The sequence below is a fragment of the Phaethon aethereus genome (genome assembly GCF_964289735.1).
Source record: "Phaethon aethereus genome assembly, chromosome: 19".
NCBI classification, from domain to species: Eukaryota; Metazoa; Chordata; class Aves; order Phaethontiformes; family Phaethontidae; genus Phaethon; species Phaethon aethereus.
Window position 1 is genome coordinate 1267286 of NC_138595.1, and position 12576 is coordinate 1279861.

Genomic DNA, 12576 nt, shown 5'->3' on the forward strand with positions numbered 1-12576 from the left:
GCTCATGGAGGGGTGTGCGCATATCAAATGAAAAAAACTCTCCTGTTTCTGAGCAAAGACTCCCACCCAGTCAAAATCCATATCAGAATCCACCTGCCCATTACTGGGTTGCAGTCCACTTGCTTTTGTTGTCCGAGTGCTGTGTGAGGCTACACAGTTTCAAAACCATCAGTCTGGGACAAGCTTGTAAACTCTGGCCCCTTTTGCTACTCTAAGTTTACAGGGACATAGTACTATTTGCTATTTTTGGATCTTCACTAACTTATGTACGCTTTTAGAAATAAATAGGCTGTAACAACTCAATATTTTTGTCCATTTGTTGGATATGTCAGTGCACAAAATTGTAACTCTTGGTCCTTTTTTTGGCTAGTACTGGACATAGAATATAGTATGGTACAGTATTATTACTATCTAAAAGTTAGTAAGTGATTAAGTTTTGGCATCATTCTCGGACCTAGCAAGCAAAAGGTAATGCAGGACCTTTGTCTCATACTGAGCAATAGGTGTGAGGTGTTGCTTCAAATCCTATCATGAGAAGATGCCTGCGAACTCTGGGAGGAGGACAAAGGAAAGGGAGTATTTCAGCACTCCAACCAGATGATCAGTTGTCCTGGGAGAGAAAAGCACCCTTTCCACCAAAGGTCCCTCTGCATACCCACACACTCCCACCTTGCCTGAAATTAAGTTCAGCAGGCAGCTGGGAACGTCTTGAAAGGGTGGGAAGGTTCTGTGCTTAGGGTTGTCTTCCTCTTACCTGTATAACTTCTTTCCTCACATTGACAATGTCTAACCAGTCATTGAATCTTGGGTAGCTGTTGAGCTCTGCTGTCCTGTCATTCAGGGGCACACTCAGCTTACACTGCCGTTGTCTGTGGATGTAGTCAATCAGTTTCACCTGTTGGGATCCAGAAAGTAAAGAGTTAAGTTCCTTGGGATATGCTGTCATCTTCCTGGACAATGTTTGTACAGTACCTAGCCAAAGGGGATCCTGGTTTGTGAGTGGGGCTCTTTCATGATATAAAAATGAGATACTCTTTAGTATCAGTAAGGCTGGAATAGCCAAAGTACCCAAAGACTCTGAGGCTCGTTATCTGATGGGCATTCCTATCACAAAATCAACATTAAAAACAGTGATTTTAAAAGAACAAAAATTCAGGCAGTTGGACTAGATGATCGTTGTATGTCTTCTATGCTATTCTACAGTGTTATTCCAAAGCTTTTACCACCTGACCATCTCATGCCAAATGCACTACACAGAAACCTTCACTTCAGACACAGAGAAATAAAACAGCAAGAAGGAATATTATTTGTGCCTTATGTTTGCTTATCAAAAAGAAAATATTCTCAAAAGATTTCTCGCTATGTCACACATTCCCATGGGGCAGACTTAAGCTTCAAAACCTTCCTAACAAAACAACGCCTCAAAGCAAGTTAGTTGATCCATGATTTATAAACTAAAACATGTTCTTTGTCCCAAATGCTAAAATTTGTTGACTAAGTCAGACTACAAATGAAAAGGAAAAAACAGACATGGATTCTTTGACCACTATAATATCTCTCCTCTTAATTTTCTGCTCAAAATGTTTTTGCTCTATGTGCATACAAGTCATTATTCAGATACAATCTCAGTTATACATAGGAAAGAATTAGATCATCTCCTCCTTCCCCAGATAAAGGATGTGTCAGATGTTACAGGGAAAAGAGATATTGCACTTGATCTCAACTGAATGACCCCGACATGGAGAACAATGCTTTTGCCCTGCTCATCAGTTTGGGAGAGCTACTACTTCGTAGTGACTGCCCTTGAACAAATGCAAATTCTTCCTTGGCAGTATATGGGAATCACTTGTTTTATTGAAAAGGGGAAATTCTTTCTCCCTCTCATCTTGTTTACTGTGACACAGTCCTGCAAATGTTTAATCATGAGTTTGATCCATGTGCTCTCACACACAACCCTGTTAAATAAGCAAGGCTCTGTAGGGGATAATAACAGAACACACACAGAAACATAGTTAACCATAAACAAAACACTGAGCAAGAGGACTTGTGCTTGCATAGGGGAACTACACTCTGCTAAGTTATTGCATTGCTAATACCATTCTTTAAAAATGGCTGATGAAACTATGTTTCTAGCTACAGTCACAATTTCTGCTATTCAAGCCATTGTGGGCCTCAGTTTTTGCACATGGCCAAAGACTGGTAGTCAAGAGTAGGAAAAGCCCTGAAAGCCATCCTTGGGATGGCAAAAGATTGCAGCGACATTGGACTGAAGCGACCCCACCTCACTGGTGGGGTCTGGCACATCCAGCTGCATGTTTGTGCCTGCAACTTCAACACTAAGCTATTTACACGTGAATGGAAGCAGCATGTAGATCACTGGCACTGTAGTGGCAGCTGAAGGCAGTGGAAGCCAAGTGGCAGCAGCAGCCCCCAACCAGAACACTACACTGGGTGTTTCTTGGAGGTTGGCTGCATTCTAGCAGCAGAACCACCAGTTCTGTGTACTGATGAAAGCCAGCAGTGGTTGATAAGGCATTTCTAGCTTGTGCTTTCCTGTAAAATTAGCTGAGGGTTTTGTTTTATGAGCAATCTGATTCCTCACAACTATCAGGTATAACAACAAGGTTTGTCGCTGTCCACACACTTCGGAATCCAGACAGCAGTGTCATGAAGTTTGAGATTTATGAAACAGTGGGTTAATACAAACAACAGTGATTCAAATTCAAACTCTTTGTACAATGAACACAGAAATGCAAAGCAGTGCCACTCTTAGGAGAGGCAGTTGTGCAATGAAAGGACTGGCATGTCCTAGAAGACTCAGCCACCCTTTTGCATTTACACTCTGACCACCCAGCTGAAACCAGAGGAACCTTTTAGCCATAAACTTCCTAACATGGCTTTAGAGCATAAAACCTAAAAGAAATTACCTTGGAAATCCCACTCAGCCGTTCCCAGTCTCAGTACCTCTTTTTTTATAAGAAGGGGATGATAGCACTTCCTTTTTTCCACCCTTTGCTTTCTCTAGCAGACCCCATGCTGCAGAGCAGTGCAGGGCAGGCCTCTGCAGGCAGCCACGGCTCTGCCGAAGCCAGCTGGGCTCCAAAGGGGCTGGCGATGGGCTCAGTGGAGGCCTGGACACCACCGACAGCCACGTTCCTGTGCCTGCACTCCGTGCCAAGTGGAGACAAGTCAGCTCGCTCCCTCAGCATAGTGCCATATGCTAGTGTGACTGTGTGACTTTTAAACACTGCTGCAGCTTGTTCTGCCTGTACGCGTACTCTTAAACTTGCTGTCAGCTGTACTCTCCTACACAGTTGGACCTTCAGTTGCACACACCCCTAAATCAAGATGTCTCTGGAGTATGCATGCTCTGTTCCTTCAGAGTTAACTCAGCGCAGCAAGGGGCACGTGATATCATTGGCTGGCTTAGTCATGACCTTCTGCTTTCTCGCTGTCATACGTATTTTCCCGTAACGGCCTACCCAGCGAGCTCTCCCGTTCACAGTCAGGTCAGAAATGAGCTTGGAGATGCTGTTCCAAGTATTTTCCTGCTAAGTGCTTGGTTTGAAATTTTCTGCTTCTCATTGTACTTTTTCCCCACTTCACGGCTTGGCTTTGTATCATATACAACCTGACACGGTACAGCCAGCTGGCCCACATTAGATGCAGTGCGACTCTGCAGATCTACCTAGCCATTACAAATAAGTCTGTGCACAGCTGGGGATAACTCCCATACTAGGGGGAGGAGCTGGAAATACTGTCTCCTACAGTTAAAGCAACAGTTCCACAGTTTAGATTGAGTTCTAGCATGGATCTTGACTTTTGCCTATCTGTCCTAAGTCTCATTTTTAACAGGAAAGACCTACCTTCTCATCATTAGGGTTTCACTCTGCTCAAGATACTTGGATCTGTTCTTACTGCCTCCAAATGTATTGTGTTTGCATCCTGGCTTCTTCCCTCAAAAGACATTAAGGGAGGAAGAGATTAAAATGAGAAAGAGGGACTTTGCTGTGGGTAAAGACAGGAACAGGATAGTCAAAGCCCTGACAGAAGACATGCAGGGAGCACATTTGACCTTCTCAAAGAAGAGGGGATCCTGGCAACCCATGGGCTAGAAGTGAGGTTAACCAAGAACACAGATTGGGAACGGAGGCAATAGGAACAATGAAGACCTGCTATGAATAGAGATGGAAGGTCCCCTAATAAGAGGCAGAAAGAGGAGGTTGCAGGAAGTTTGAGGACTACTCAATAGCCCCCAATATGCCAGAAATCAGCCTACATAAATCAAAAATAGCTTCCCAGCTCTGCAATAGATATGTCATGGAAAGGGGAAGGAAGACAGAAATCAGCCAAGCCTCCTCCTTTCTGGCGGCCATTCCAAGCAAGGTTCAGTGACGATAGGCACTATGATGTACAAACTCCACAAAATCCAGCCAAAGGCGAACAAGTCAGCTGTGCATTTGTAAGACATGGTATGTAGAATTCCCAGGTTATTGTGGCATGTTACTGCTTCTTCCCCCGGGTCACCTCACCCCTTCCCCATTCCTGGGCACACCTCAAGGTTCCTGAGCACCTAGGGAAAGCAGCAAGGTTGTTTGCACAGTGATTTTGAAACTGGTACAGCCAGCCATGACAGGCCTACGTATAAAAGTAGCAGCTTGGCTCCTCAGTCTGATTGTAACCTGTTATTTTAGTGTAGGACCTCCCATCAGGCAAGATTTATTTCCCTGGAAGAAGGATAAAGTATCAGCATACTCTCTAAAGCTAGAGCTCCACGCTAAGTTATATGTAACTGATTATATGCAAATGCCTTAAAAGTAACACACGACCCAGTATAAAGCAAGGAACTGCAAGCACTGACAGTGGCAAGAAAAGGTGTGGGAATCTGTTCCAAAAGGTAGAAGGCAAGAAGGACTTAGGATCTATTTATAAGCTAAAAAATCACAAATTAAGTAAAAGAAATTATACAAAAAAGGTACGGCCCCAATTAGCCTATTACAATCTGCAGTATCACGAGGACAACATACTGCTTTGAGGAAGGATATTCTTGAGGTACAGTCTCTATTTTGCATTCCCCACAACAGTTCTCCTCACCAATTTCAGTGTAACACCAGAAGCATCACATTTAATCAGTAAGAGAATGGACCTGGGCTCCAGGGAGCTGGACTCCAGCCTGCCTCTGCCACTGACCTGCTGTCTGACCATCAGCAAATTAAATAATCTGTCTTCTCTTCCATCCTGCATGTGGCTCTGCCTGATTGTGTCACAAACTCCCTGGAGCAGGTGCTGTCTTCAACTATTTTTGTACTGCTTAAAAAAATAAGGGTTCGTCACATCCATAGCATAAACTCCTAAAAGGATACTGCTGGAAGGTAGTCTATGCAGCAGAGATTTCAACGTCAAACTTTTCTTCTTCATTGGGTTATAACAAAAATATAATTCTCAAAAATGGAAAAGTACACTGACAGCACAGATCTGAGTAACTTAGATTGCCAAGTCTGGTTTTCCCATGATAACTCCTTCACATTTACTCTTCAAGTCCAAATTTGTTTTCCCCTAGTCCTATAAATAGTATATTTGCATTCTCTTCCCACCCTAACATGCACCACACTTCTCCCCTAGGATGAATTTCATTTTGTTATTTCCTGCCCAGACTTTTAACTGAACTACATGGTTTGGCTTTAATAGCTGAGCTGTTGCAAAACTCTTTTCTGAGAATATAATAAAACTTCTGGCTTCAGTGACGCACATAAAAACCCACAAACAACATGCAGGTCTCCAACCACAAACTAGACAAAGAGATAAAGCCAATAGTAAGCTATTCATTGCTTGCTTGCCAAACAGCACATCCTGCTCATCACAAATGGCAAACCCCACAATAGAAGCAGCAATACTCCAACGGCCTTAAACCCACAGAGATGGGAAAGAACAGTAATAGAGACAGGATAGGGAGCAGCTGGAGTATATCGCTGTTTACAGGGTGTGCTCCATTAGAGCCCTGCTTCTCTGTCTGGTGTAGCTGATGGCCAGGACACCCAGTTCTCATTTGCTCCAAGAACCGCACAGGCAGTGAGGTACGGCCCAGGATGCACATTTATCTCCTCCTTAGAGCACTTTTTAAATGAACATCCTTTCACAGCACATGAGAGAATCAGGCCCAAGACATTTAGGAAAAAACTGCCAAGCTTGTACTTTTTTTATTTATTTATACAAAATCAACAGCAGAACTCTTGAGATACAAGTTTGCCCATATCCATGACCTCAAGCCAACAGTTGGGAGTTTAAATGACTGTGAACAAAAAACAAATACCCACAAGTTCTTCAGCTGCACTTCTGCAGACATGGCACAAGAAAGCAATGGCATCTGTGAAACTAGTTCACTGACATCAGGGTGCAAATTCAGGAGGTTTTGGCAAGCAAAGAGATATTGCAAGGATTAGTTGGAAGAATTCAGTATTCAAACTGCAGCCCAAATATTTCTGACCTCTGGTTAGCTGATCTGAAATCACATTCTAACTTAATTTGTCAGAGAATGTTAAGTTATCGTCCCGAACAGAGAAATTACGTTTCATGCATTTGGGGGTCAACTGTCTCTCAGCTTCTTGTCAATTATATTTTATTCATGTTTAGAAAAGTGGCATATCATTCCAGAAGTCAGCCTACTGTAGCTTTTGCAAAACCAGTCAGTCTGAATTGAATGCAATTGATCCAAATAAACAGGGAGAAAGGAGCAGAGGATAGAAGAGGTTGCATTTTTCTTGAGAATTCCCTAGCTTATCCTCATGCTTTGAATCCACGTATCTTGGAATACCATATAAATGCAGCAAGAACAATTATTTTCAATTCACAAAAAAAGGGAAACTGAGGCACAGAACAGAAATTATACATTAAAAAACAGAGGAACTCTTATAAAGACTCTGCTATACTAAAGTACTAGCCGAGATTCCTTCAGAATATCAGCAGTTTGAGAACAGTTTGATTCAGTCATACATTTTTACCAAATGCCATGTTTTCACATTTTCCCAAAACTTATAATGTTCTGCTTACTGATGCCTACAACTCTTCTTGATGACTTGAAACATATGCAATGTTTAAAGAGAGGTTTTTGCAATACTCAAAACAAATAATTGTCATTATTTAATCAATAAATCAAGCACATGTTCAAAAGCAGATCACATTTCTCCTGTCCCTGGAGATGAAATCTCTCAGAGTCTGGCAGCACTTGAAAAGATTATATATACAAGCTAACACCAATACTTCCAAGCCTACAACCACTTACCGCCTTGCAATTTAACAAGCCAATGGCTGAAGTTTTGAAAGGATTAGATCAACGTATGACCCAGCTCTTCCATGTGGCTAAGAGAAATGCAAATCATCTATCTTCCTTCAGACAGGAATTAATCAGGAAGGAACTCCTCTATTAACCTCCTGCCAAGAACAGGACCCAGAGGGCAAGGGTGCGCTCTCTGAAGCATCAGACAATAGCTACTGCCATAGCCGGACGTTGCAATAGCTGGATTGGTATCTCATACACAGTGAGGGAGGTTCTGCATTTCTACCTCCTGAAACAGAAGACAAAACTTCTGACGTCAGAGTTTATCTGCATGGGACACCGGGGAAAGTAAGATGAGTCATTTTAAGGCATCCAGTGAAAGTGGATTCACTTCGCACCTTTGGCTGACTCTTATCTATTTTCCCCGGTGCCATTATATAGACAAACCCCAAGTCAGACAAAAAAAAAAATCTCAAGCAACCTGAGCACTGAACAGAACATAAAAAGGTCAGATTCTGGCTTGCCAAATTTGTCTCTCAATCATGCTCAGCAACCGTGTGAGAAACTGATAAAGATCTCAACAAGCATTCAGAGACCAGCGGCAACCTGAGTGTACTTCAGGACACTTTTTTTCAAAGTCATCTGAGTTAAAAAAGAAAAAAGGTGCAACTGAGCCGATCCATGCAAAGGAAAGAACTAGTATTTCATTTTTATAGAGCAAGCTATTCTGTATGCAAGGCTGCTTGCTTTGAGGTATGAAAGCTGAGAGCTGGGGAAGAGTGTGGTCTGCAGAAGAGCTCAGAAAGCCCCCATGCAGACGGCCGGCACAATGGAACTCCACCTTCCTGACCTCGCTGGTGCAAGGCACGCACAGCGGCTCGCTGGGAAGCACAGCCCAGCAATGCAGGTAACTGTTTCGCCCTTCGGAGATACGGTTGTCGCTATACACTCTGCCTCAGATTCCCATATTTGACATGGCCAGAAGAGCAGACATTCTTTCATGGGTTTTGGAAAGATGATCACAACAGAGCTAAGAAGTCACCTGGATGTCACAGTAACAGGGTGGGAATACCAAATTGGTGGAAAGTAGCAAATAGCAAAGCAGTAAAAATGCCAGTTGGTTTCTCCAGTTAGGACTGAAATGCGGCAACGCTAAGTGTGTCCTGAGCAGAACCTTCTCTGGCATGCAGTAGTCAAAAAAAACACAGTTTGTGAGCCTTATCTTTTTCCTGGGACAAAAGGAGCCCCAGAGAAATACACGAGGACAAAGTGCCTGACCAGAGGGCACAAGAATAAGGCCAAAGAATCATTATGCAGAAACAGTGCTGTTTTCCTGCTCTGTCCCGCAGTCTGTGCACGGAGCCAGGAACAGACGGATGGAGGATCACAAGACAGCTTCTAGTCTCAGGTCTGCCAGGGATCTGCAGACACAGGGCAAGCCACTTGATGCATGCCTGTGAGGCCTGCTGTTCAGTCAACCATCCTAAACTGTTCTGATTCAAAGTAATGGTCTGCAATACCCTTCAACTAACAACAAATCAACTGTCTTCTCAACCCCTGTACACCACACAAGCCAACACCGAGATGGTCCTTCTGTGAACTTAAGCTTCAGGCAGCTCAGTCACTTGAATGCCCCCCAGCTATCGGAATTGTTATCATGATCTGATCATAGCATCACCAAGCTGCACCTGAAGTCTCTGAAATTCTCATTTTCCCTCTCTGGTCAGAGAACTATCTTGTTGCACATATAGGTTATAAACATACCATATAACAATGTGGACTGTTCCCCTTGCAGTATAGTGAGAACTAAACCGATGACTGTTTTTGACTGGTTTAAAACCAAATCTGCCTGGTGAAATGGAGTGGGTCTGTACCCTTTTAACATGACATATGCTCATTTTGCAGTGAAAACTCATCCAAACCTGTTTATAGAACATTTCATTCGACCATACAGAAAACCATACTTCCCATCTGTGCTTTCATTAGGAACACTCAGATGATGCAGGATTCAGCTGGAGAGTCTCACAAGCTCACAAACTTCAAAGCTACCTTGAATCCAGCATGGAATTCAAACAGCTCTTTTCCAGGCAAGCACAAGAGCTGCACAGGAGTAAAATGCACAACCCAAAATAAGAAAAGATGCAAAAAACATTTCAAGGAATTATTTGTATCCTAAAAAATGAGGTCACTCAAATTTCTCACCCACATGGCCTTGTCCTCAAAAACAGAACTGAATCCACTAAAGGATGCTATTTTGACATGTATCGTCACCAGCCATATATGAGTAAGGCCAAGCTAGCAGATAAAACATTACAAAGAAATATCTGGTAGCAGATTCATTTGTTTATTTGAGATGGTATCTGAGAAAAGGAGCTTGCATACATGTCAGACACTGACTTGCAGTCTGTGGAATTCACATTCACTTACTTGAACCCAGAAGACTCACTGAGCAAGGAAGCGTGGCAGGGTGAGCAGGACTCCTGCCTGAGATGTTAGGCCTAGCTTCTAGTTCTGGCTCTGCTGAAACAGTAGCCAGAGTACTCACTTCCTTGGATCGGTTTCCTATCCGCCTCTCCATCGGTTATACAAGTGCAATCAAAGGCACCAAAGGCACCAGGTATGGAGGTTACTGCTATGCTGGACCACAGGACAGTCTCCTTTGAAAAAGACAGCTTGCAGAATGGTGCCACTGCTTTGATTGCCAAGACCAACTTATGAACATATACACACTCACAAGACCCTGTGTGGTAGCACCTTATCAAAAATAAGAAAGAAGAAAGATAAAAATTAATTTGCACAAAGTCAAGGAGCAGTTCTAACAACAACTCACAAAAGACCTATCTTTCAGTCCTCTAATCTAACCACTAGATCATGGCAGCACTGTGATGGAGCTTCTAAAAAGCAGAGGAAATCAGAACGATGAGATGGATGGCAACAAGCACTCTGAGTGACAGCTGCACTCTGGGGGTACCACTCTGCAGGCTGCACCATGCCACAGCGAGGGGGCTGTGCTAGCTCACATCGGTTGAGGGTCTGTGCGTGGAGTTTTGATGCCAGCCTTACTTGCAGCAGCTTCCGCACAGAAACAACTGACAGCCTGCTGTTTCTGCAGAACCTAGGTGTCTGGGCTGACTTACAGACTTTTGGATTTCCTTGTAAAAGAAAAGGAAGTAGTTTCTCAATGCGTTGCTAAAACAACCCCTGCGAAACAGGACCCAGCATAAGCCAGCAGAAAAGTATACAGACAAGGTATGCTCTAGGGGAGTTAAAGAAAAAATCCTTAAGAGAAATTAGTAAATAAAAGCACAGAGAGGTAGAGAGATAGGGAGAGATGGAACACCAGATGGATGGATTTTCCTTTGAACCTTCAGTCATGCCTGAGGCTGACACAATAGCCACTGCCCAAACACTACAGTATGTTATTTCTGCTTTGTCAGATGATGCAGACAGCATCATTTCTGGGTCACTTGGAGGCCACATACCACCCGTTTTCTCTCCCCTCCTTTCTTTTTCACAATCCCAGTGGCTGAGAGCTGTAAACACTCAGCTGAGGCCTCCCCAGCTAAAAGTGGGAGGATGAAACTGCAGAAATCAAATGGCTCCCTGTGCCTGATAACATGATTCTCTTCAAAGATTTCATCCTAGGGAGGCATCTGAGCCTAATGCAGCTGCAGAAACAGTCCTCTGCTTAAATATCAAAGATTTCACACCCACTGCACACTAAAAATGAAAGCCCTCCCCCTTCCTTTTTAACCCAAGGATGTGCAACTGCAACACAATGATTGAGAGCGCTGTGCAAGAACATAACCCTGCTACTGCCACATCAGATCTGCAGCTCAGCCTCCTCTCAGCTCAGACTTCTCTCCAGCACCCATCTAGCTTCTTTAGCTCAGCCATGCTTCATTAGGCTTAACTGTATTTCCATATGGAACACAGGAAGACTAATACTTCCTCCTGCACAAAGCGGATACTGAAGGATATCGTTACTCCAAACCAGTCCACAGACCTGTTAACATTTCCCATCCACACATGGAATTGGTGCATGTGCCATTCAGCAGGCTTACTGATTTAGGCTGCTATGATGAATACTTCTGTCCCGGCACCGCACACATCCCATTCTCACACATTTGATTCCTTCCACAGGGTCCGCAGATCCTGTATCTGTTCACGTGCAGCCAAATCTCAAACAGCTAAAACAAACTGGGTGACCATCTGGAAGAGTATCACCATCAGTCCGGAACCTGGTCCTCAATAGCTAAGGCTTCACAAAGCCTAGTTCAACAGAGTCTTGGCCCTCAACCAAGGTCTTTAACAGTAAGTTAAAAAGCATGTGTCAGAAATGGACTAGGCAAAGCTACTCGTGCCTTTGGCAAGACAGCAAAACGGATCTCCTGAGATCCCTTCCAGGGATTCTACATTGGCTCAGACGTTGACCTGCACTGTAACAGCACTGAAAGAAATCTGGAGAGCCTCAACGAATCAAAGACTTCCATCTCCCTGCTCCAAGCAAAGATCAGCCCTGAATAAATCTTTCTTGACAGTTGGGGAAAGCTAAGTCCAGATCTTTCCTCTCCTTCCTATTTCTTGCATACCCCCTAAGCAAACCACTGCAGGCCAGATCCCCTGCAGACTTCAACAGCAAGTTAGGAGCTTACATACTTTGCTGGTTCCGCATCTTACAGTCTTCAAGGCTCAGTTCCTGGTTTGTTAGAGCATACAGAGTGCTACCCTACTTCACAGAGCTGAGGAAAAGGGAAGAGTTTATGAGGTGCTCAGATCCTAATGCAACACAGGCTTCTCAAAGTATTGCAGGTAAACAACTACTTGCCCAACTTACCTGCTGTAGCCTGTAAAGTTACATAGAGGTGAGTGGAGCCCAAAGATAACACTAATACTATGCTTCTGCCTATAACTATAATTGTTCAGTGTGTTAGCAAATCTATTGTATCTCTCCTCCCATAAAGAAAACAACTACCCCACATCCCCAGACAGTTTTACAATGACTGCAGGCAGAAAGCAGCAAGTGACAGGGAGAAAGATTACTTAAGAAAGGTTCATAATCTGGAGAGAAAATACCAGGTCACGTTTTGAGGATAAGGGTTGTGCTCCAACTCATGGATATCTCTGTAAAATTCAAAACTTAAAGTGCCTTTAAAGATAATATATTCCATCATTTTTAAAATTGCAGTAATCACACATCTGTAAAACAACTCTCAAGTATATTTGATGGTATGGTGGGGGAGGCAGGAATAAAGAAGCCAACAACCTGTACATGAGTAAACTTACAGCACAAATAAAGAAGT

The 12576-nt window shown here is 43.4% G+C and overlaps 1 protein-coding gene across 1 annotated transcript in view; it reads right to left on the minus strand.

Moving 5' to 3' along the window:
- The window catches only part of KSR1 (kinase suppressor of ras 1), a gene marked incomplete at both ends in the record, with an annotated part of 69163 nt that overhangs the window by 30017 nt on the left and 26570 nt on the right, over positions 1–12576 (minus strand). The window contains 1 exon segment of the mRNA XM_082008661.1: positions 755–895. Within this exon segment, the coding sequence (XP_081864787.1) occupies positions 755–895 (141 nt within the window).